Source organism: Aythya marila, assembly GCF_965140915.1.
Source record: "Aythya marila genome assembly, chromosome: 30".
NCBI classification, from domain to species: domain Eukaryota; kingdom Metazoa; phylum Chordata; class Aves; order Anseriformes; family Anatidae; genus Aythya; species Aythya marila.
This window is the reverse complement of record NC_139071.1, coordinates 1,710,760-1,736,717: the sequence shown is the minus strand read 5'-3', so window position 1 is coordinate 1,736,717 and position 25,958 is coordinate 1,710,760. Positions and strand designations below refer to the sequence as shown.

At 46.5% G+C, this 25,958-nt stretch overlaps 1 protein-coding gene across 3 annotated transcripts in view; it reads left to right on the top strand.

Annotated features, from left to right (window-relative positions):
• DIP2B (disco interacting protein 2 homolog B) overlaps positions 1-25,958 on the top strand; it is a 68,234-nt gene that overhangs the window by 6,745 nt on the left and 35,531 nt on the right. For all 3 annotated transcript variants that reach the window (XM_082781258.1, XM_082781257.1, XM_082781256.1), the window contains exon 2: positions 22,325-22,396. In XM_082781258.1, coding sequence (XP_082637384.1) covers positions 22,325-22,396 — 72 coding nt within the window. The remainder of the gene's footprint in view (positions 1-22,324; positions 22,397-25,958) is intronic.

Sequence of the window (25,958 nt, the reverse complement as noted above, 5' to 3'; positions counted from 1 at the left end):
GAGCTGAAGCATTCTCCTGTGGAGGTTGATTCAATCCCAAATTTTTCGTGGAGCTTATGAAATCAGGGTAGAGTCATCAGGCCAGGATGTCTCGTTCTATTAATTAGAATGGAAGATCCTTAAATTTGCACCATGTGTGAGGGAAACGGTGATTTATAGCTAACGGATGCTCTGCAGGCAGCAGCATTCCATCTGCTGCACAAATTTTCCCATTACATTTCGATGACAAGTCTTGGGAAAAGCCTCACACCTGTATTTCTCATTCTGAGTAATGTTTGCCAGCGCTGTGTTTTCACTCTTGCCTGGGTATTTTTCTGAGTAAGATGCCTATTTCTATCTGCTTGCTTTTTTTTTTTCCAGCTTCAAATCGAAGAGGGTCTGAAGCACTGCTTGGAGTACAGGCAGGCAGCAGAGGTTGTATTTATACCAAAGATTGTCGATGTATTAGTGACTGAACTCCTCCTTTCTGCTCTAGTGAGCAAACACCTTGTTTTGTTTCCTGTAACTTCAGCTGAGTAGGATTTAAAAAAAAAAAAAAAAAAAAAAGGCTTAAAGTTGTAGAACTTCTCTCCCAATGTAAACTTTTTCTGTCCCTTATTGACTTGAGAATTGCTGATACCGACTGGGTCTGTCTGGACTTTGAATTCCATGGGGGTGGGAGCCCGCAGAGCCTGCAGGGCATGCACGGATATATTTTGGGAACCTGGGATGTGAGTTCAGTGCCTCAGTGATCAGCAACTGAGCCTCTCGGAATTGTTCCCCAGCAGTCAGGCAACCTGCTTTCACCAGCTCCCTGTCCCTAGGGAGCAAAAATAACCAAGAGAATTGTATCCCAGCCTGATAAAATTAGGTCTTCTGTAATCTCTCGCAGAACAGCCGGATGGCTAGCTGCCTTCACAAACATATGTTTTAATGCAGGAATAATGCATTCCATCTCGGATGGCTATAGCCGTGGGAGCTGCTCGACTTAGTGGCTAAAGCACTCCCATTTTGCCTCTGGGAGCAGGACTAATGTCAAACAGCAGGTCTAAAGTGCAGCAGTGGAAAAGGATTGTTTGGGATGTTTGGCCTGTCTCGTGGTGTTAACAGGGATGTTCCTGTACCTTGGTCCTAAAGAATTTGGGGAACAGAACTGTCCTGTTGTTGGAAATAAAGTGTAAATTGCAGAGAGGAGGATTTAGCTGCGACCTAGAAATATGTGCACTCATTCTGCATTAAGAAACTGTTATTTAGTACCTCTTGTGTTCCTCTAATATGAGTTTATAATAAATTTCTCTGAGAGCAGTGTAGGTAACTCGCAGGAGGGAGGCAAAATCGAGGTGTTGGTTGTGCTTTCTGCCTGCCTCTCCTGACAGCTCCCGGCGCAGAGGGGAGGCACCGGTGTCACCGCAGCCACCAGCGCAGACAAAGCCCAGTTCTGCTGGGAATTGATCGATCATGTGGTACTTCAGCTCCTCCTTCGTAGCTGCTGAATGTCATTAAGGGAAGGCAAGAATTAAGTATTTTTCCCCCAGTAATCTCGTGAGTGATCGATTTTTGTGGTTGGCCCCGGGGTGGCCGGTGGCTGGGCGGAGGGCGTTGAGCTGGGGGCAGTCAGGGTGCCCAGGAGGATGGGAACAGGCAGAAAAGGTGAGTTGTGCTTGGCCATAAATTGGAAGGGTGGGATCCCAAGGTTGATCAAGCACAAGATTAAGAGTTGGCAGGTTGGGTTTCGGGTCCTGTCCCTACGTGTGGCTTCGTTCCGTAGCTCTGCAGCCACCGTTCCGGCGAGGGCAGAGCCAGGTGAGGACGTGTCACCTGCTGTCACCTCTACCTTCACACCTCAGCTTTTCATTTAGAGTGCTGCTCAGTCTTTGAAATGAAGAACCATCTCGATAGGAAGAACCTTTGCTAGAAGTACTCCAACTGCCTCGCCGAGAGCAGCGATGAGAGCACGTATGTCAGTAGGGACGTCCTGATAAGGCTGTTTTCTTTGCCTACTCGTCACGTCCTCATCATCGCCTTTCACTGTAATTACCCACTGGAAGCTGCGTGTGCTCCTGGTGACAACGATCACGCAGATAAGCCGACCGGCCAAAAGAAACCTGAGGAGGAGAAGAAAACCTGAGGTTTTGAAGTTTTCTGGTTTATTTCTAGAAAGAGGCACGAGCAAAGTCACCAGAAGGTTGGAAAAGGTCACTCGGTGCCTTCCTGTCAAGAAAGCGAGGCGCGTGGCGAGCACGGTTTTGCCTCGAATGCAGCAGCTGACATTCCTGCGCTGTCACTGTGGTGAGGAGAAGGAGAATTACACCGAGGAGCTGGAAGTGACATGGCAAATTCCAGCCTGTGCTTACTCACCGAGCGGTGGAGAGCCGAGTCAGGCGATCCCAACGGAGATAAAAGGTCCTTGATCCTCGGTGGGGCTGCTGGAGAGAGAAACAGATCTGCAGCTCGTTAAACCGCGCTGCCCATTTCTTTCCTTAATTGAACAGAAATGGAAAGTGCCTATTAAAGGTCTTCCATTGCTGGCATTTAGGAAAGATTGTTATTTGTCCCGCAGGAGTGGTTGTAGCAAATGCTGGCGTTTGGGTGGCTGGACACAGGGCTTCTTGTAAGGCTCCAGCTCGGTTGTGTGTGCAAAAGGAGGGGGGAGATGCTGAGAGGTTTGCTTCAGAAGACTCTTTACTGGGTCTGGAAGCCAGAGAAGAGCTCGTGTGGTCTTGGGGTGTCCTCACCTTGCAGCCCTGGTCTCACAACACAGCTTTTGGCAGCAGTAGCGGCTCAGGATGCTCACACCTCTTAGCACCTTACTCCTCTGCACCGTTCAGAGCACAGACACCTCGGTTTAAAGCTGTGAACTGTGGTGAGCTCAGGGCAGTTGATTCAGCTTTTAAGAATGCAAGTTCCGTTTTTTAAAAAAAGTATTGAACTATTTACTTCATCCTGTTTGCAGTCAAGCATTTGTAGTTAACCAAATTTACATTTATTTTTTTATTTTTTACAGTTTTTCTTAAGCTTTTAAGGCCGTCCTGAAGGAAATGCTGGCCACCAGACTGAAGTATTGTGTTAGCTAAAAGTAGAGCTCACAAAGTGTTTGTGAGATTTATTTAATTATTTTTTTTTTGAGACCGAGACCTGTGTTTATTCTTAGGGCAGAGACTTGAAGTGTTCCCTTGTGGATTAAAAAAAAAAAAAAAGTGAACAATTCTTATTGTAGCTGGAATGAAAACCTCCACGCTTACGCAATTCGAGATTGGAAGCTGCTCCAGTGAAGAGGGGGAAGTGTTTTCAGTTCGTAGCTGGGAAGCTGAGATGCGCAGAGGTGAGCGCCTTGCTCTGCTTCAGGGCCACATCCCTGGGCCAGGCACACCTGAGATCCCCTGGCCCTCAGCTCCTACAGCAGCGTGCCTGAACCCTGGCAGAGGAGGAGGCTTCAAATACTCAGCCTGGTGACCCCTAACCAGGTGCCTGTGCAGGATGCTGAGAGTTTTCATGCTCGGCTGCGTGTACCATGGCAGTGACGGTAGCTTGTGGTTGAGCACGTGGGTAGAAACTGGCTGCATTTGTGGAATTTCCCCTTCTGCTTTAAATTCTCGGGTCCCTTGTGAAAATGTGATGAATTTAAGAAGTCCTACAGTGTAGAAAAAAGTCAATTATCGAGTCCCAAGTAGGGAGAATCGTGGATGAAGACAAAGCAAATGAGTCAGATATAAATAATCCTATTATGTCTTGGCTGCTGCCACACCTAGAAACCCTGAACAAACACTGCTGTTCTGTTTAGTTATTCCTCCGTTTGATACGCTTTACTTGTTAAGTCCTGTTTTCAAATTGCAGCATGTAAAAATCGTCTAGGGCTACTCACCAGCAGTGTTCAGTACTTAAGAATGTTGGTTTAGGAATTTTGACCAGAGACGGAGATGCCTGTGCTAGAACGTAGTTAAATTGCTCTCGGAGTTCCCCAAAATTAGGAAAATACACAATCCTGGGGCCGGTGTTGCTTTGGAAGGCTTTCAGGGCAATTCTTTTTCTGCAGTAGGCCTTTAAAAAAAAAAAAAGCCTGGCTAGAAGAGCAAACAGGAAGATGTAATTCCCCTTTGGCTTTTGTGCAGCAAAAGGTTATTCATTGTATAGAGCTTCAGTGAAACGCTGCTGGTGTGTCTGGTCGTAGCGTGGAAGGTGTAAGGGAAGGCGTTTTGATCTAGCAGAACTGTATTTGATGTATCGTGATTGCTGCCATGTGTCTTACTGGGTAATTAGCTAATAGCTCGTCTCCTTCCCTCCTGCGTTGTGGATAAGCTAATTTTAAGAAATCTGAGTGAAGAGGTTTAAAAAAAAAATAATACAAAAGACAAAAGACCCTTCCCTCCCACCCCATACCCTAATTCTCTTGTAGCTCCCCTCAAGGGGGCACAAAGGCTTGTCTGGTGAGCGTGGCTGTCCTTAATTCCATTTTTTTTTAAGAGAGGTTAGGGTTTGTTTGTTGGTTCTTGTCCAAACACGTACCATTTGCTTCGCATTGTTCTTTTGTGCTGCCTGCTGTCCTTTGGGCTGTGTATGTGGCCTATGAAATGTGATCCTCTGACTCGAAGGAATTGCAGAGATTTGTCTTAGGCACGTGTACCTGCAGTAATCTTTCTCAGTTTATCAGTGCTGCAGCGTGACAGCTCATGATATTCAGCCCGTGCGTTTCCCTGGAGTGAAAAGGTAATTTCTAGTGGTAAACCTGATGGAGAAAGCCAAATAGAAAGAGAGCTTCGTGTCCTGACAGCTCTTCGGGGGGTTATTGATGGAGCAGCAAAGGTGACGCTTTATTTTTCATGTTCTAGAGATGGAAATGGACGCAGCAAAGCAACAAGAGAGGTAGATGATGGCAGCTGTGTTCTCCGTGCCATGCGAGGTGCCCTAACTTGGCCTTTCCTCTTAGGAAAGTTATTGCTGCTTATGTTCTCTTGTTTCAAATCCCAGAATACCTTCCCGTGAGCAATAAACCGGTGCGAAAGGGACACGGACGCGCTGCACGGCACTGCAGGCACCCTCGTCCTCCAGCAGAGACAGAAGTGTTTGGGCAGGAGGATGAAAGGGAAGACTTGGCGTGGAGAAGTGGGGAAGGAGTAAATAAGTCTTCTGTCAGAACGGAGTTTGGCTGCAGGTTATGAGCGGGCTGGCAGCAGCACAGCTTAGAGAGTTTGCTGCTTGATGGTGCTTTGCCGTGCAAAGTGACGGTCTCCCAGTTGTGCTGGTTCAGCTGCTCTGGGTCTGTCCTGAAAGCTGGATGGAAGAGCTGCCAGGCTTCAAAAATGAACAGCATTGCTGTTGAATATCTGACATCGAGAGAGGAGAGCCTACAGAACAGTCCAAGAAAGGAAGAATGAAAGGAACCAGCGAAGCGGAGAGAGTTGGGCCAAGTTAAACCCCTTTTTTTCTGTAATTCTGCTATCGAGAATTGCTCTTTAGGAACAGCTTAAATTTTCTGTGGGTGAAATGTGACAAAAAGTCTCCCCGAGTTACTGTCACGCCGAAGTAAGGCAGCAGTTTTCGGGATTGTTTCCCTGTTTTGAAGGGACTGTTTGAAGCTGCTTCATGGATTCCCAGTTGAAAGGTAGATTTCTGCTCCTTCAGCACATTCTGCCCCAAGCAATTGCAGACAGCATCTCCTTAACTCACTAAACCAGTTGATGGTTGAGCTTTGAACATATTGTCTGCTCTTCAAGCGTTACATACGGTTAGATACGTAAATGAAAAGGGCTCTGCTGGTTGTTCCAGGGAGTTACCTCATGGAGGGGAAAAGCTGACTTGGGTTTCCTGTGATATCCTTTACCTCTGATTGTGCAGGGTGCAAATTCAGAGCCGCCCTGCGTTATCTGGGGATGGAGGCACGTATGAAAAGGAAGAAGGCAGCTAGGCGAGGGCAGCTTGCCAATTGCTTAAAGCCTTTGTTAGAGACTAAAGGAAACCTGCGCCCATTTAGGCACTAGTACAGCCCCAGGGGCTTTCTTGGCCTCATATGTAAAGAAGATGAAGGCAGCCGCATGGAAATGATTGCACACTTTTGCATGTCAGTCTACATTAGCTCTTCAGACCCTGGCTGTTGTTTGAACGCTAAGATCATGTGCTTAATTCTCCGAGTTTTCATCCTGTGGGTCTGGCAGTGCAGCACTTAACCCATCTGGTGAAAGTAAACCATGAGGACAGCATCTTCTGCACGAGGACGCTCGCAAAACCCGTCTCTAGTCGAGCTGCACGGAGCCTTCGTGTGACTTTGTGCTGGTCGCAAGGAAGGAGATGTCTCCATGGCTCTGGGAAGGGTAGAGTCTTTACGGTAGAGTCCTTGTTCTTGGTTTGCTGTGAGCTGGGAGGGAAAAAAAAAAAAAGAAAAACTCAAGTCCCAAAATAAACTTCAATTTTAAGCCAGTGAAGCTAACTGAATTAGAAATGTACACACTTCCACTCTCAAATCTGCACTGCTCTGCCGTTTTCTGCATGAAAAGAAGGTTTTGGAGCAGTTCGTAGCTGTTACGCCAGTCACATCACATCAACCACGTCAGTACTCTGCTGTAGATGAGAATTTGGCTTCTGCATTGCGTTTCTGGGCTGGGTTTTTCTTCCTCTTCAAGCTTTTAACATGAAATATTCAATCGTATCCGTGCACAGGAGAGTTGATACAGGTATCACGCTTCAGAGAGCTGCGATGATCGTATCTGGTGGTGAGCACATCCTGCCTTTGTGGTGTCTGTGTTAGCGACCTGAGCGTGACTTTCAGGTTTCAGGAGAAGCATTGTTGTGTTGTCCTCCAGCAGAAGTAGGGTCAGGCAGAACATCCATCCAGAGTTCCCCAAATAGTGTCTGAGGTACATCCAACTAGGAGGTGTTTTTGTGGACGCTCCAGGTTGGCTGAAAGGCCAGCTCAGCATCGTGTTCGGAAGGAGATCTGAGCTGGATGACCCCAAGGAATTTATTTTGTTTGTGGGGTTTGTACGGCACTGCTTTGTGCTTCTGCAGTGCCAAATGCTTAAGAAGAAACGATCCTCTTGCGCAAGGGATATCGAGGAGGAGTGATTGCTTCGCTTCCCAAAGACCATAATTTCTCTTAAGAGACTATTACGTACCATGGCACAAGTTTTACTTATATGAAACATATGGAGTCAGCAGACGAGTCTTAGCGAACAAATTGGAGGGCAGCAATCCAAACCCATGCCTGTTGTCTCCGTTTCTCCTTTTTCAGAGTTTTTGCTTAATTGCAAGCTTTCTGTTTGGACTGTAGTTTCTCCTTCTTGGCAGAATGTCCTGTCTTAAATTATTGCTGTCAGCACGTCCTTAGCCCTTCCTGCTCCCCCCGCTCCCCCAAAATGTGGAGCACAGGCTGTGGTGCCTCAGATTGCTATTAAAAAGGCCATTATGTTTTGCAGTTGAAAGCAAAGCCTGCCGTGAATATAATACTTGATCAACGTGATACAACCATCTTCCTATTAATATTACTACATTTCCACACTGCTTTTATAAACAGTGCTCTTTGAAATGGCTGATATCTAGTGATTACGGCTCCATTAGGCGTAGTAACAGATGGTTAATATACGAGTACTTCTTCTGTTGTCATTGATAGCAGAAATACTAAAATGAAAGAGAACGTGGAATTAACGTGGTGCGCCGGAGGATCTCCTATCAATGTCAGGTCATCAGATCGAGGAGAAAGTAAACTGCTGTTCAGAGTGATGCAAAATAGGCCGGAGAGGGATAATGAATCATGCTGGAGCAAGACGAGCGAGCGTGGGTACTGGAATGGATAGCGAGGCCACAGGGAGGATGATCCGCAGATGGGCAGACCACAGTTTTCTGTAAAACGTCCAGGTTTTAGAAGAGGTAAGACTCCTGCGGCTACTCAGAGGGAGAGGCCTGGAAAGTCCCTGCCTTCTTCACCAGCCAAAAGAGACGTGGAAGTAGGCCATGGACATCAGATAACTTCGCCAAGGTCATCCTGTGGAGATGAAGCAACAGCTTTGCCGAACATCTGCAGTTGCCCTGTGCACCTGCGCGCGGTTGGAGCTTCCATCAGGTATTTTTCAGCAGGCACAATGTGAACGCTGATAGCTGTAAGATAAATCAAACTTAACACCCTCGGAAATTCTTAACTTGCTTTTTCAGGTGATGCTTTGGTTAAACTCAGAGTTTGCTGTTAAACAAATAGTTTCCTGGACACTTTTGGGTTGCCTGTTCTTATTTTCTCTCTGTCCGTTCCTAGAAGGAAAGTGGCTCACACTTCACCATTTCTGTGAGAACTGGAGAGTTCACACTTTTGGGTTTCTGTTTTAGATGAGTAATTTGGAGGGCTTGCACATTTATTGCGTGGTAATAAAAACAGGCCAATACTGTTAGAATTAAATGCCAGTGGTAAATAAAGAGGGAGAGTTTAGGTCGTTATTTAAACTAATCTAATGCTTCTTGCACCTTTGAGGCAGATTGGCCACTGCAAAGAGAAACTGCACAGTCACCTTTGCATTAAATTTATTGCAGAATGAAAAACTCAAATGTGATCTCACTCTCATTAAAATTAAGTAATTGATGTCATCTCTCAATTAGAAGATTCTTTCGGGAGCTTTTGGCAAGTCATTCCAGGTTGCTATTAAGACCTGACCAACGAAGCATCCTTAAACTGGAGGGGATGGGAGATGTTTCTCTGATAAGCAACTGAAAGATACGAAGGAGCATCTCAACAAAGTACCTGTCTGCAAAACCACCAAACCCAGCAACCCCAAACCACTCTACGGTGGGGCTACCAAAAGATTTCTTCTTTGTGGAGATTTCTGTCTTGAGGTTAGTAAGGTGAAGTTAGCAACATTTGGAAATGAAGCTGAATAAGTTCCTCTTAACGTGCTTGTCTCGAGGTACCTGGCTTGTGAATGCCCTGAATGTGAATGATCATCAGAAGCAGAACTGTGAAGGGGAGGATTCTGACTTTAGCTTTGACACGAGTTGTTCTCGTCACGCTAACTGTAACTGTAATCCAGTATTGATAGCCCGTTGGCTCTGCTTTTCATTAGCTGGCGTTACAACAATTAACTGTTGTTACTGGTTTACTCTGAATATGTTTTGCTGTTTGTTGCTTTTTCAGACAGCTTGCAGTTCCCAACCTGTGCAGCTAGAGCTTTTATTTTTTTCCTCTTTTATTCATAATACCATCTAGCGTGTTTTAAATAAAATAATAATTAAAAAAAAAAAAAAAGCATCCCTGTTTGCAAGGAATCTTTCATCTCCAGCTCTGGGCTATGCAGAACTGGAGTGGTAAGGAGACTTGTGTTTTTGTGCTGGCTTCATCATTTTCAGAATATTAATATTTAATTTAGGCTTTTTAAAGCTTTTAGCAGATTTGTCAGGCTTTCTTCCCTGTGGTGGTATACGTGAGGACAACTTGAGAGAGCGTTCTGATTAACTCGCAGTATGGAATGCGGTTTTATTTATTTTGATTTATGATTGAAAAAAACCCTCCTAAGCCGCTCGTCCTGTTCTGTAAGTAGCTTTGCCATAAACAACCATAAAACAGATCCAGCAGTTTTTCCTTTTGTCCAGCTAGAGTCCCACCAAGCACACACTCATCACCTCCACGCGATCGATACCCGTCCGTGCCATGGGGACTGCCGGCAGTGTCGCCCTGCGGAGAAAAGCGTGGGCAAGCAGCAGCCAGCTGCATGGCACAGGGAGCAGCAGCTTTCACAGCAGCACCATCCCCTGATCCATCACTGCCCGATCCCTTCACCTCGCCTGGGCTGCCAGGGCTCGGGGCAGAAGTCGGGCTGTGCTCACATCGAGCCCTGCGCTGCAAAGGAGAGAGCTCGGGTGCTTCGGTGTCAAGGAGGTGCTCGGCTTCCTCTCAGTTAGGGCTGCAGCGTGCTTATTTACGCGGCTGGTACATCTTTTGGAAGTTTGTATCATGGCTTTTCGTTGTGTTTTGTTTTTTTTTTAACAAGTGTTTTCACGGTATATTTGATTTTGGAGAGCTTGCAGCTTGTCAGCACAGTACGTTATCTGTAGCACATACATGCCATGACATTTCAACCAGTTACTAGAAATAAAGCTCTGTCTCCTTCAACTTCAAGAAATTGTGGGAAGTGAAGAGCACAGGACATGAGAACAGATCTGGTTCAGGTAGGCTGCCTTTCAGCACAGCAGATAACTCATCCTGAGGAACATTTGGAACCAGTTTAGAGGCCGAGTTCCTTTTTTTCCACTCAGACCGTGCAGCTGCCTGTGGTACACAAGCTCCTGGTGGGTTTGCATCGTGCTCAGGCAGTTCTGGGTGAGGCCTGCAGAGGAGTTTGTGCTTTTCAGCTGACGGCCCTCGGAGCCATGACCGAGTCCCACGTTCAGCCTCCCGAAATGTGGCGTTCGTGATTCAAGATGCAAACAAAAAAGGGGAAATGCAGTCAGCATTCTGGCTTCTGGCAGAGCCCCTTTTTGTTTACCAGCTCATGTTTCTTTCCAGTTGGCTGCTGTTTGCTGGATCAGTCGATCTGTTGTTTAAAATAATTTGTTTATAGCTAATGCTGCCTTTTGGTCCTTTCATACCGAATTTACCAACAGGAGTTTTCAATTTACCTGCAGAAAGCTGTCTCATTCCTAGGCGAGCGTGTTTGTTTTCCTTCCCTTGCTATCATAAATAAATCACCCTGAGTTTATTTCTACTGCATCGAACGTCCCTGGCCTTCGTGGGAAGAGGGTGCAGCAGCCTCGGCGTCAGACGGAGCAGTTCGCAGGGTGTTGGGGTGTTTACTTAGCCAGCAAAGCAGCGCTCTGCCAGGTGCCAGATGTGCAACCCGCTCCCTCTTTCATTGCTATTCAGCTCCTGCGTGTCGTTAGGGGCTGCCTCATTAATTACCAGCGTTGGCCGTGCTGTGCGAGGGCCGGTCCCTGGTTTGCAGGCCTCCAGCGTGGAGCTGGCAGTGTTGGAAGCTGCCCAGTCGGCTCTGCAGCGAGGTTTATTAGCTTTTAAGCTGAGCTTTGCTTTCCCAGAAGGGAGGTCCCCCTGCTTGGGGAGCTCTCTGCCCTCCTCGTGCCGTGCACGGGGAAGAGCTGACCCCGAGAGGGGGGGAAGCATCAGCAGATTTTCTCAGTCATTCGCAATACGAAAGCAGCTTTCCCAAAATCATGCCATAGCTAGGCCAGGGAGGAGTTGGGATGAGATGTTTCTCTCAGCCTCGCTCTCTAGGCTGCTGGGGAGATTTTAATTATGGCACGAACAAAGCAGCGATTGTCCAAAGCTTTGTGTCGCTCCGCTTGTTGTTTTATCCAGTGCCTCTGGTCCCTGCTCGCCGCGGATCTCGGCGAGGTGCTCTGGGGTCATTTGTTGTGATTCCTCCGTTGCTATCTTCTGCTTTATTTTTCACTAATGAGAAGTCAACAAGGTAGAAATTTCCTCCTGTGAATTTTGCTCACGTGAACGTTTGGCTGGAAAATGTGATCTCAGGAACAGCGCTTAGCAAGGTTGCGGCGACAGCTTTCATAACAAATGCATTGCATTTGGGAAGGTTGTTTCATTGTAAATAATTCCCCTATTTGCTTTCAAAGACCAATTCTTCGAACTAGACCGCGTCTTTAACTGCAGGAAAACTCTTTTTTTTTTTTTTTTTTTTGTAACCTCTCTTGCTCATTTGCTTTACCTTCCTTTTCTTTTTGCCAGGTTGCTGACTGTGTGCTCTTAAATAATCCTACTGATTTCTCCACACTTCCTTCCCTCTACAAGTAAGACACTTGAGAGTTCAGTTTATTGAAAAAGGAGATGGTGCCCCCTGAGAGAGGCCAGGGTGGGAAAATTGGCTGTGAGGAGCCAATTTCTCTGGAAGTGTTTGTGCTCAGCAGCTTCGGGGGGGATCTCGGGTGGGCTTCCCAGCCCTTGGGCTGACTGTGAGCTGGATTGCTGAGCTGTGCCGTGTCTGCAGTAGGATGTTTTGCCACAGTTTTGCTCGTCCATCCAGCTGAAAGGCTTTCACGTTGGCAGGATCTCACCACGTCCTGCTACCCGCCGTCTGAACAAAGTGCTGCTGGAGCCGACGCTTTGACTCTCCGGCGTGCCCCGAACAGAAGTCGTTCCTCGCATCAGCTTTCTTGTAAAGAGCACTGCAGCTGACACAATAATGGGTTTTCTTAGGCTTGCTGGGGACATGCCAGCGTGGTTTCCTTAGCAGTGAAATTCCTCAAGAAGCCACGGTTGCTGATGTAAACATAGCTGGAAGCTTAACACAGCCTGTACTGAAGCGCGGGGCCTGAAATCTGCTTCCTCTGCCCTGCTGCACAGCGCCTTTTTCTTCTGTTCTTTCTGTTTCAGTCGGCTTTCCCAAGCCTGGAGCCAACTTGAACAGGGAGTGCTCTTCAGTCCCGAAGAGACGGCCTCGCCTCGGCGTGGAGGAGCCTGCACACACTCGGGGCTTGTGCGCGGTGCCGAGCAGCTTGCCATGAGCCCCAACGCAGCTCCGCTTTTGTAGGATTTGTGCTGGGCACGGGGCTGTTTCGAATGACCACGTGCAGGGCAGGTTTAAGGGCATTTAACACAGTGCAGATGGCTCTCGATGGCTATCTCCGCTTTGGTTCCCACCAGTCGGGCTCAGAAGGAATGAAATAGGGGAGCCAGGAGCAGATTGGGAGCTGCTCACCCGCTGTGCCGCCTGTGTTTTCGTCGAGCACGCTTCTGGAATTGGGTGGGAGTTCCTGCAAGGCGAATTACTGGTGTTGCACACTAATTTGAGGCTGGGTAAAAAAATTAATAATTGTATTGCTTTAGCATTAAGTAGTGGGATCCTACTGGGGTGACTAATGCTGTGTAATAGTAACTATCCTAGAGTGAGCACTCGCTAATGCTGTAGCGTGGCTGCGGTTTGTGTTGCAGATCTGAGTGCTTTGGGACAAACAATGTGTTTTGCTCTCTCAAGCAGCCATCGTTTCCTTGCTGCCCTTTTCTGAGAGCTAGGAGTGACATCCTGGTGAATACAGGCTTGGCACTGCCTCTTTGGGAGGATCGGGATAGGAGGCATGCGGGAGAACACGTCGTGATAGATGTCTCACCTCTTTAGTTCGATAAATTCATTCTTTTGATGGCTTTTTTGTTTGGGGGGCGATCGGTCTTTTAAGTGCTAATGCGTTTGCGGCGATATTTCTTTGTTTCAACATGCATAATCATCGAGCTCAGCCAGTTATTTGGAATAGCATTTGCCCATCTGGAGCTCCATAATTATCGTGCTATGGTGCAGTACAGCATGCCAACTAGGTTAGGGCTGTATTTAAAGGAGGATGGGAGTTGCATTTCCATACCTGAATGCTTTGTGATAAGAAGCGCTGTTTGATCAGTAGATAGGGGAGTAATTGCTCTTCACTTCTTTCTTTTCCCATTCTGACATCGTGTTCAGGGATCTAGAATTTAATTACAAAAGGCAACTTCGGGCACAGTCGGACTGAAACAAGTTGCATATCCAAAGCATGCTTCTGGACGGCTTGGCAAGGCGTTGCTCCGTGTCAGGTGTGGAGGAGGGCTACCAGCAAGGAATACCCGTGGCAGTTGGCCTACGGTAGGAAAATCAAAGCCTTCCTCAAGAGCATTCTTAATCATTGCTGTCTGCAGGCCTTGGAAGGGTGAGGGGCAGGAGTTGCAGGCAGGATGAAATCCGTACAAACTCCTGTTTCAGTCTCATCCCAGGTGGATCCACTGCAGCAATATTCTGATGTTTCTGTGCACGGGGGCAAGAGGAAAGCCCTTGGGAAGAAGGTTTTGGCGCATGCCTTGTACTGCAAGGCAGTGCCACCGATGGCTGCTGCGTGGTAGAAGCTTTACATGTCCCTCCTCAACCCATCGCCTTGCTTTGGAGCTCCTGACAGCCTTTGGATGCTGGTTGTGGAAAAACTAAGGGGAGATGCTTGGCTTTCTAGTGACAGATGCCTTTCTACATGGGTTGAAATATTTAATTTTGAAGCAGGATGAGTTCTCTTTGGGAGCCTGCAAGTTTTCGGTATTAAGGCTGTGTTGAAAACAGGCTTGGTTTGGAAATTCATCTGTCCACAGTAGCCTATCTGGTGGAGAAAGTGTGCTGCTTGGAACAGGCGGAGAATTTGTGTGTAATCCCTGCTAGTTGGGCTGGAAGGACGACTCCTGGGAGAAGGTTATCAACACGCAGGGTTCTGAGGGCTCGGTTTCTCCCTGAAGGAGGACAATGATGCACCTCCTGAATAGGTGCTGAGTCACGGGGTTGGTGCTCTTGCCTGGAGTTTAGTCATTTCCTGGGAAACTTTTGTTTTCAGTCTGGTGGTAGAGGGCTAGGTCTGTGCGTTTGTGCTGGGGGTGAAATAAATGAGTTTCTGCCGGAGGTTAGTCAGAAAAGAGAATTTTTGCAGACTTGCTTCACTTGGGCTTTAAAATTCATTGTGAGTCGTCTTGTTTGACATTTTACTCAGCTTCGACTGTGCATATAGCCAGGTCTTGCACACGGTTATGTGGCTCTTGCTGTTTTTCATCATCTAAATGCGTTGTTTTGATGCTGCGTTGGTGTTACAAACCCCGTGAAGGGCTCCTACACCGAAACCCAAGTTCTGCCCAGGGACTGCTTGTTAAAAATAGGTGAAAACGTTTCTCTTGAACAGATTTTGTAAAAGCCCTATTTGTGACAAAGCTTTGCTTTTGTGCCCTGTGTAATATTCAGAAGGGAAAACTTATTTTTCCCCATGCAAGTCACAGCTATTTAAAAGTTGTATATTATTATTTATTTATTTTTCTCCAGGGTGGGGTTAGAAGCAGGATTTATTATTTGTTCATGGGATTAAGCTATTTCTGTGCATATGCTGCTTTTGTGGGTAACATGTTATTACTACTACTAGGTTAAAGGTTGGACTGGATGATCTCAGAGGTCTTTTCCAACCTGGCTGATTCCACGTGAAATTCATAGGGCTGCACTTTGAAAAACAATGGCTTAGATAAAAATTCCCTTCAGTGATTGTACTTTGCAGGTGTTTGTTAGAGGCTGCGAGCAGAGTGTTTATTTAGTAGGGTTATCAGAGTTAACAGAATTTGGCGATGTATTTAAAGGTTTTGAGTGGTTTTCTCCAGGAGTTTTGTTATTTTAAACATTTTGCCTGTTGCAGAGGTAGATATCAGCCTGGCATTGATAGCAAGGTCTGAGTTGCTGGTGCAGGAGCTCATCGCACACCCTCTTGTCACAGGTAAGGGTCTGAAAGGCAAAGCATCTCCAGCCTTCCTGTCCTGACACAGGAATGAGTTAGAAGTATGGCTTAAAATTTGGCTGCGTCCTCGTTTGAGCAACTTAGCTGGGGAAATCCTTTGAAGAAGCCAACCCCGGAGCATGCCGGGGTCATGCTGATGCTGCAAAAACTGTGCACGTGCAACGTGCAGGAATGTTCTCGTGTCTGCTCCAAAGAGAAGAATCAACAGAGTTGTAGTTCATATCAGGGGCTCTTTTATTTACAGTGGTAAGTTTCCAAGTATTTTTCAGTGTCCAAGTCTTGCTAAGCCTTCGAGAACTCCTTTGCTAACCCAGGACGGTGCCGTTTGCAGCAGCAGTAAGATGCCACACGGGTCTTTTTCTGCGGGGAAGGGAGGGTCTTCAGCTGAAACTGATCTGATGCCACCTCCTTTTTGTCGGTCACCCCCTGCCCGTGCACACAAAGAAAACTGAACTCTGTCCTGAGCTCACCCAGGTTGGTGATACATCACATATGGCATCCAAGATTACTGCCCATAATACACGCGCCGAGACGGGTGAAGCGAGGACACTGGGTCAGCTGCAACTCCGAAATGCTGCTGTACGAGAGAGACATTCTTCAGGAGATGGATTTGTTGTTTAAAGGTGAAACAACAGCAATAAAAAAATATTAAAAGTGCTCAAGGTGCACACGAAGTGACGTGGGGGGAAGTGCACCTTGTGACCTTGAATGACACAGCCCCGGACCTCTGCATATGGGGCAGACCACGCCACGAAAATCCAACTGCATTCTTTCGAAGTAATAAATGTTGAGATTAAAATAGTTTTAGCTTGATAAAACAGCATTCATCAGCCTTTAGAAAAGATTTCTTCTTAAAGTGTGGAACAGAGTCCCCACAGTGCTGCAGCCAAGTAGACTTGTAGTGTATATAAATTAATCTGGAGCTGATCTGTCTGTGAAACTTCTAGTGCTGCAACTGTAGCAGTATAATGCTGGTGCTTAACAAACACAGCTTTGTAAGTCTTGCTGCTTTTTCAGTAGCCTATTCATGTTCTTAATGGGAACAGAATGGTGCTGTTAAAGGAGAACTGCAATGCGCAAACCTGTTCTTTTTGGTTATCCATACTGCTTTTTGTGATATAAGGACTGAGCAAGGCTTTATTTATATATTTTTTTAAGAAATCTGTGACTTTTTTTTCTGTAAGACTGTAGTTTGCAGACCTTGGTATTGTCTTCAAGGAGGAAACCTGATATACGGCTTCACCAGAAGGAAGGAGGAGGGAATCTTTGAAGCTGCATCATCACCTGGCCTCAAACAGAACGAGGGAATTGTCTAAACTTGTAACGTAGTTCTGGTGCTGAATTTATAGCCAAAGAGTGTTGAGAGTGCAAGACCTTTTAACAGGTATGCTCTGTTTGGGCACGTGAAAAGAGGTTTAAATGTTGTTCTTTGGTTTGATGAAGCCTGGCACTGAGGACATCTTAGCTTTTGGCCTTGGCAAAACCATGGCAGGGGGTGTCTGGAAGGTGCCAGTCCTCCAGGCAGTGGAAGAAAGGTGAGCTCTAACTCTGAAATAGGTAATTAATTACGTGAGTGGCAATAATGTTGGTTCCTGAGGTGCCAAACTGGTTGGTGTGATAGCTATTTTCTGCCTAGGCTGTAGCTGAGACGGTCAGAAGTGTTAACGTGCATGCCTTTCTAGTTTGGGATTTCTCAGACATGCCACCTAACACGTCCAAGCGCACTTGAAAGGCCTTATCTGGATGTGGCATGCAGCACAAGAACATTTTGGACTTCCAGCTCTGCACTTCTGGCTTTCAACATCTCCAGCTGGTGGCTACTTCTGGTCAAGGACAGGAAATCCAAAATCAAGCTCTGCAAAGCCAGGCTTGGTATCGTGTCCTTTCAGAGTTAGAGGTGGTAAAACTGCAGGGAGACATGGCCTGGCACACGTGCCTAGGGATTGAGAAGGGGAGCAGGGAAGAAAGGCAAAGTCATCAAGGTCACTTAACCCGGGTGAGACCTGAAAAGCAGATGCAATGGTGGTAATATAATTTATTTCCTTATTTTCCTATTATAACCTTGTTAGAGTGTTTGCTGTTAAGTAAACAGAGCAGGTAACCATGTTGGGGGACTAATGAATGGACCAGAAGCATTTCCAGGATTCTCTGTCAGCATAAGCTACTAGAAATATCAAAATTGTTTTTTTGTTGATGTTTTAAAAGCATCCAAACATTTTTCCAAATGCATACAAACTCATTTCAGATTCGACTCTTTTGCTTGATGCAGTCAAGTGTTTGGAGGCTTTGTTGGAGAGATGCTGTGCGCTACGTGATCATTTTCCTTAATTTCTCCACTGTAGTAATTATGGTTTTGTTAGACAGTAAATGATTCAGTGTTCTCATTCCATGGGGGGAAGGGGAGCAAGGATGTTGAAAGAGGAGTATTGTCTGAGCGTAGCAGGATTAGCTGGTGTTACCACCTTGCACTGATTGAGCACCGCTGGTTAGAAGAGATCATCAACCCTAATTGCTAAAAAGCAGCCTGGCGTCACAGGGCGGTGAGGCTCCTGAAGTTTGAGGCTCCTCTGTTGCATGATTTGAATATAGGTGTAACATCAAGGCTGATCGGTGGCAGTTCCCTGGGCTTCCTTCTGCCCTGGGTAAGCCCGCGCGGTTCCTCTGTTGGCGTGAACTCTCGGCAGGCAGAAAATGCCAGGGGGATGCGTGTGATGAGGACGAATTCTGATTTCTAAGGGTGGAGAATCACACAAGAAGGGAACATTGTGTTTTCCAGGGAATTCTCTTTCTCAGCTGCAATTGGTTTAATCACAAACAAACAAAGCTCCTGCGGTCAGGACCTTGTCCAGGCGTCCTCGGCGAGGGCGGAGGGTTGCTCCCGGACTCGACTCCGTCTCTGCAAACCATAAATGCTGAGTTACTTCTGACTCCAGGGAACGACATCCATCTCTTATGTATTTGTAAGACCTGCAGTGTCTTGAAAAGTAGAATGTTTTTAAATTCTTTTAAATCTGTCAGAAGAGAGGAAAGATGAAACGGGCTGGAGGGGGCAGCGTTGGAAGAGGGATCTGTACTGCAATACCCAGCAAGGTGAGGAGTTCCTGAAGCACCTCCATACCCTCCTGCCACAGAACCTGTTCTGTGGAGCTGCCTGGAGCTGGTCCACCAAACGCTGTGCAAATGAGCAGGAAAACTGAGCTGGTGGCTGGGCCGGAGCAAATCTGTCATGTGTTGGGATGGGTTCACCTTTGTGAGTCGCGGAGGTGCTTTTGGGATGGAAAAATCTGGGAGTTTCAGTGGCAGAGGGAGGAAAATGGTGGTGCGTGGAGCTGCTGGGATGGATTGTGGTGATGGAGCAGGGCTGCATTTACCCTTCAGCCTCTTCCACCCTCCTGGTTGCCTGAAGACATTGCTGCACCCGAGCTGGTGGCTACTGGTGCCAGGAGGAAGGCGAGCCTGTTTCTTCGTCGCGTCAGTGACCGGAGGCCTAGCTCGCTCACACAACCCTTAAATGTAAATAAAGAGAAGATCTCTGACCATAACGTGAGAGCAGAACTGGTAATGACATAGCTTGTAGCAAGTCCTGCTAAAACTCCTCCGCCGTGCTGTGAGAGGTGGCCCGGGGCTGGGACCGCTGCCCTTGAGGCCATGTAGGTGAGGATGCTCTGCTTAATTTGGGGTAGGGGCAGCATGGGGAGGGGATGCTTTGTGGACAGTAGGCAAGGTCACGATGTCACAACGTCAGATGGTGATGGTGAATGGTTCTTGATGGAAAACGAACTGAATTTTTGCTTTCTTTTCCCAAGAATCCCCTTTTCCTCGGCAGGGCCTCCTCAGCGCATGGAGGCACAAGCACGGCTACAGATAAATATAGCCTCCAAGTGAACTGAAACAGTTGTAGCTGGGAGAGGGCCAAAAGAATGCCTCAGCAGTAAGTGTTTTTGTTTGGAATTTCTTTCCGAGGAGTGAACAAACACTAGCACCATGGTAAAGCAAAATTGTCAGCCCTCGTTTGCCTCGCTAATGCTTCGTGGTGCTACATCTGCCTAGAGAGGGGTTGGAGTTCTTGGGTTGGTTTTTAGCTGTCCAGAAGAATTCAGCACAGCAAACGTCACAAAGCCTTGAATTTATGGGAGCAGGCTTGATGAGGAGTTACCAGGTTTATGTAGTAGGAGTGAATGGTTCTTGAGATTGCAGCCCCATTGTCTTGGCTCTCTTCCTGTTGCTGTAATTTATGACTTTCTGCGAGGAAATCCGCATTTATGTTCAGATCGAGCCAGTTCCATTTCCTGTCGATCAGCAGAAAAGGGATAGCGGGAAAGAAAATTTCCCTCCTGGTGAGTCTCTGATTTCTCAGTGGATCGATCCCGAATTTGGGGTATGTGGGACCAGAGGAAGGAGACACTGTGCCATAAATGCCTTCGATTCATGCACCACGTTAAAAAGACATTTGTTTTCACAACTCGTGATGTCGCTTTAGGCGTAACTCCTGTGGCTGCAGTAACTGGATCATGGTTTTATTAAGGTGATTTTACACCTGTTACCCATACCTGCACACAGCCTTTTTTTCCTAGCCTTAGTCCCCATGTCTTGCTGGAGATCCCATTTCAGTTAATTGTGGTCTGTTTCTAGCTTGTAGGGGTGGCTGTCCTTAAAGAAAGAACTCAGTTTATTTATCAGTTTCTTTTTTATCAGTTTCTTTTAACCTTTTTGTTCCCTACTGGCCAGTTCCCCTTCTATGGGGCTAGCCTAAGAAGTTAAATGTGATGGCTTCTTGTCCCGTAAGACAGGTCCTTGAGCCTGTCAGTCTTTGTCAAAATACTGCTGGAATGGGTTTGTTTTGGTTTTCCTTTTTTTTTTTCCTATTTTTTTGGGTTGGTTTTGCTGTTGTTGTTACAAGCACTACTTGGAAACCCAGCAGTGGGAGGGCACAGAGCTGCAGGGAAGCCCCAGGAATTTCTCACCCTCCTTTCTCCTGCCTGGGTTTTACTGGCTGTAACTTCCCTGCTCCTGCCAAATAGCAGCCGACTTTTTCTTATTATCTCATGCTCGGAGAATCCTTTTTTTTTTTTTTTTCAAGCGATAAGATAAATGCCTCAGATCACGTGGAAGGGAAGGTTGCAAACGTTTTGACCGTTGAGGGTGCTGCTATTTGCTGGTAATGCACTAGTATTCCTCAGTAATGCCAACAAATTTCTGTGGCAGATGTTGCATTATATATAGTGCGTAACCACCGATGTCAGGAGCCCAATTAAATCTTGCGGAGAAGTTAATCACAAACTAACAAGCTCCAAACAAATCTGCGGGTTGGCTTCTAAGGGAAAATCCCTCCCCCTGCCTGCGCAGGTTTGTTTTTCCTGAAGTGGCAGTCACCCCGCTCCATTTGCTACCCAAATGTGGGGGAATTCAAGCTGCTCCTGAAGGAGGAGAGGCAAATCTCAAAAGCTTGTAGGTTCTGTAGCTCACGCAGTCAATGAAAACATTACCCCGCTCTTTGTATGGCTTTTCTTGAAGGTGTAGTTTTCGTACGCTGGCAGCATACCTTTCTCGTGAGCTGGATTCATTTCACTGAGCCGTGTATTGCAATCAAGCATTAAAATTAATGCTTTGGTTGGCATTTCGATGCTTCATGGCCATTCTAATGTGCTGCTGCTGGATTCGTTCGGACTTGTCGGGGCCTGACTCAAACGTGGCAAAAGAGAAGTGAGATAAAGTTGTGTGTGCAAATGCACGCCCTCCGCTAGGCAGCGTATTTATCCGCTGCAGCCTCAAAACTTTTAGGCTAGGTGCTAAACAACACTGAGATTCGACTGTCCAGCAAAAGGAGCTAATCCCGTACCCTTGCCAAGCATCTCAGTGCTGCAAAATCACCTTTCGAACCCCAATGGCCACTTGGCTGGAATGTTTCATCGGGGATGCCAGCGGTGTAGGGCGGCTTAGAGCCTAAACCCTTTAATCACCTTTCTGATGTGCCCGTCCAGATCCGGCTGGAAGTGTCTGGCTGAAAGATGCTGCAAGGAGCCAGGAAAAGCTGGGGCCTGTGCTGCTCGGTGTCTAATGCTCTGCAGCCTTACGATAATCAGGCTCAGGGCAAAGCAAGCATGTTGTTTGTGATCTCTAGTTTCTTGTTATAACACAAGCGATGGCTTCATTTTAGCCCGAGTAAGGAATACCAAATAATTCTGTTTTCCTATTGCTGTGTATTTGATCACTTCCAATCCTTCAGCCCCAAGAGAGATGAGGTTATGAGTGCAGGTCAGGCTACAAAAAGGCTTGAAATGCTGCGGGGCTTTTTGTTTTAATCCCTTCAAGGTTTCAGGCTTTCTTGTGGTTCTGATGTAATGTGAGAAATTAAAACAAAAGACAGCAGCCAGATGGTACATCTCCAGGATCAGACAGATTAGTTTTTTTTAAAAAAGGGAAACGTTCACTAATACGCATTCTCTTCTGGAGTTTTGCTTCTGTGGAGCTCAAGCATCTCTCTTCTGTGTGGCTCTACTAGCAGGCAAGCGATGGAATTAGGGCTATCAACAAGTTCTAAAAATAAATAAAAAAGCTTCCTTTCACTGAATATCAAACTGAATATTGCAAGTCTGGTTTTCTGAATCACAGCGTGTGCTTGCTGGGCAGTAGTCTCAGAGGTGCCTCTGTTCATCCTTCCATTTTCTGAGGAGCTCTAAGCAGTGTTCCCTCCTGCACTGGGCCCACTTTTGTTTGCTGGAAGCTGCTCTCCCTTTGATTAGTTTAAGCTCAGGCTCTGAATTTGCACTTTCCCTTTGCCCTGTTGTTTGGGAATTATTCTATTAGTTAGCCGACTTGGCTTTGTGGTTACAGAATATTTTCATGTGCTTCGAGTTTCCCTTTTTACGTTTTCATGGCTTTGATATTCCATTTAGATAGCGGTTCTGATTCAAATTACTGCATTTAAATAGTGTATATCTATGATCCCAAGGGAAACTACAGAAACTCTGTAATATGGAGGCTTTGAAATCATAATGCACCCACTTCTATTTGGTTTCAGGTTGTCTTCGGCGTTTGCATTGACATGTTCAGGTGAAACCTTTGTGTCATTGAAAAGTAAATGAAACCCAAAACAAAAACACTGGTTAAATAAGTTTTCTTTTCTTGGTTTCAGGGGACATCACACAAAAGGGGTATGAGAAGAAGAGAGCAAAGCTGCTGGCTCCGTATGTTCCACAAACACAAGGTGGGTGCTTGTTTCGGTTGGGTAACGAGTGTGCATGCCCTTGGCATTAAAGGGATCCGAGATGGCTGTGGAGCGCAGCGCTGACATTTAGTTTACCAGCTCTGAGCCTGGCAAAATTTGTGTTTTGGTGTGTGTTTCTGTAGCTATCTAATAAGGACACTTGTGGAGTTTGCACAGGAGCCAGGAAGCCACGGGCAGCATTTTGCCTCTAGCTTGCTGGTTCGTACTGGCCTCCAGGGATTCCTGCTGGCTGGGCTGTTTGTTGGGGCTTCGTAGAGCGCTGTGTGTGCCTCAGTGCCTTCCCTGCCCCGTCTTTATCTCACCCCTGCATAAATCACTTCCTATTCCTTCGTCAGCTGCGAAGTCCAGGCCTTTGAATTGCTCATGAAGTGTGAGGTCCTCAAGAATGGCTCCTGAAATCTTAAAACTGGCTTTACATAGCCCTGCTTTCAGCCATCTTAATTCTATATTAGAGAATTTCTTTATTTATTAGAATATTAGAAAATTTCTATATTGATTAGAGAATATTCTTTCTTTTTCTTTTTTTTTTTTTTATACTAGAGAGCTGAATTCACGTACTTTGTTTACATCTATTTCTTTTGGTTCAGAGATCCCTGGCTGTAGAGCTGAGTGGCCGCAGGATAATTATATATAGTTCTAAACTGAAGGACAAGGCTGAATGTCCAATAATTATGGGGATGCTTGCCCAAAATAATTGCACGGCTGATATGCTGAGATGCTTAACCATTCAAAACTAATGTGTCTGGCTCTTAGCAGTTCGGGGAGTGAATGGGTCTGATAGGCAGCAGTGACTGGACTTACTGTAATTCACGGAGACTGAACTACTGCCAAAAAACAAAACAAAAAAAGGAAGGCTAAAAGTGCATTTATTGACCGTTAGCACTGCTTCCACTGGGGGAAGCTTGTGCGGGTTTTCTGCTGAAATTGCAGTGGTTCAGGCAAGGTTTGAGCAACACAAAACAGTTCTGCCACTGTCACGCGGTAGCATCTAGATTGTGCCACTCCAAAACATCGATGTTTGCGTTCCCGGTCTCCTCCAGCCCAGCTTTTTCTCCACTTTCTCTTTGCATATTCTACAAAAGCTGATGCCTGCTCTCTTGCGTGAGACTCATGCCATAGCGGGTGCTTTGTATACAAAAGAACAGGGCATTCTGCCGGAGGAAACATCCTGAAGGTAGCAAAAATTGTTTCTCGGCCTTCAACAAGGTTTTGTTACAAGCAGCACTCCGCGTACTGACGAGTTCCTCCCTGAGCCACAGATGGGATGGGAAGCTCTGGAGGCTCGGTTGTTGCCCTTGTATCAAATCTGCTTGTTATTTACAGAAACCCCAAACTAATACACATGAGTAATCCCTCTTTACAGGCTTTGGAAGTCGGTATTTGCTCAGCAGGTCTTTGAGTCCGACGTGTACACCAGGGGAGATCTTGAGCCTTAGGAGGAAGCGTGGGCTCGTCCCGTATGTTCGGGTGCCTTCTTGGCACGTTTGCTTTCATCGTGGAGGCTGAAGCTCTCCAAGTTGCTTTTCATCTGCCAGCGTGATGCGCCCCTCACGCCTGTCACTTTGCACGCCTGCTTGGTTTGTTTCAGCAAATGTTGTTTAATTAAGCGGGGAAGAAAATGGCAAGACTGTCTGCGGCCCTGCTATTCTAATTGTCCTGCTTTTCAAGTCTGCAGAATGAACCGAAGTTCAGAAGGAGACACAGGTTGATAGGAGGTCACCAATTAAGATAGTATTTTGACTGCTCTTCTGGCTCAGCCCTCTAGTTTGTTTTTTTTTTATATATCCTATATCCAGCTGCCCCCATATCCAGCTGTAAAAATCCCATTGAAGCCACGCGTGAGGGGTGCAGAATCAGGTCACCTTTTTAACGAGCAGAAACCTGATTTAGCTCACAACAAGAAAATGTTTACTCCTGTCATTTAGTGCCCTAGGTTTCTCAAGGCCCCAGCCTGATGTTAGCTAACGCATTGTCTCCATTTCACAGATGTGAAACGAGACAAACGAAGGCATGATGACAGGTCAGGGCACGTCGGCATTGTAATTCGGGAGATTCTTATTGCTTAAGCTGGGCTCCATTCACATTGCCTCTGGGAGCTCGCCTCATTATTTTTGAGTTAAGGCAACAATGTTAATTACCTAAAGATACATGTTTTCCTGGTGCAACATCCATTTTTGTAAATGGACCGCGCTGAGGTGCTGCAGCCGCCGTGCCAGGCTTGCTGCTCCTCCGCTCTGCGCTGGCTGCGGCACAAAAAGGCTTTGAAGAAAGCGTTTTGGGCAGCTCCCCAGGTTCCACACAGTAAGTAATGCTGCAGGTTTCACTCTTGCCTTGGACCAAAGCAGGGAGGACGGATGCTAATTTCGCTTTACGCTAACGAGCTTAAACCGCAGGCGTCCTTTTGGCATGGTCAGAGGGGGTCTCGCTGCTGTGAGTTGATGTTTTGTTGGAGTAAAGCTGTTTGGGAGTCATCCTCAGAGTCCTTAGTTAGGGCCAAATATTTCTAGGCCCATTTTAAAAGAATTAATACAATTTCACTATTTTGCAAAGTGCTTTTTGGACAGGCAGACAACCCACCGCTTCTTGAAACTGGTCTGCTGCAGGCACCAGGCAAACTCCTGCCTTGAGGAAAACTTCTCCACATCGGTTGCTGCAAATCTGGAAAAGCGTTTACAGCATTTCAGCTTAAACAATGCCGCTGCAGGAATACCTTGTGCCAAAATTAGCAGCCCTTGCACACAGGCTTTTGGCAGGGTATGTTTGCTTGCTATTTAAGATAATGCATTCTGTTCCTCTGCTAATGTGTAAAGGAAATGATATTCATTACGCCCTGGTTCACTGTCAGACCTTCCCATGTAGCTGCTGGAGTTCCGTGCTCTTGCTCCTGTTCTCTATTCCCAGGGCTCTCTTAAATAAATAAATATATTTTATCTATTTTAACTGCATTTGTGAAGAGAACATAGGAGCACTTCTTTCTGAAAAGGGAAGGTGAACGTGACCCGGTGTATTTTGTGTTTCAGTGCACCAGGGAAAGGTGTTGGAAGGTGTGAGTGATGGGCTTGTAAACCTGTGGGAACTGACAACGTTTGCAACTAATTTAATTGATCTGTGAATTGTTGTTGGCAATGCGTGCTTTGGTTTTATCTGCTTCGTGCCCTTACTGGGTAGCACGAGGTAGGAGCGTTACAGATTTTGTCATTTTAGTGCTAAATTTCTTTTCAAATCATGGCACTTTGGAAACGAAGCAGTTCTCCACTTCCCGAGCGGGCTGTCTCTGCGTTTCCTGTCTCGGCAGAGTCCTTCCTGCCGTCCTGCGTGCTGCGAGGCTGATAAACCGGCAGAGCTCTACTCCAAAGTTTCTCTAGTTTCTTTTTTCTGTCTTTTGGCATTGTGTTATTTCAAACGGGAGCTAATGTGAAATGGTAGCCGGCGATAAACCAGCTTTGTCTAAACCTGTAAATCACGCACACGCGCTCCAGCTTAGCGTTGTTTAGAGAGTTTCACCCGTTTACAAGATCCGACTTGCAGCTACCACAAATGG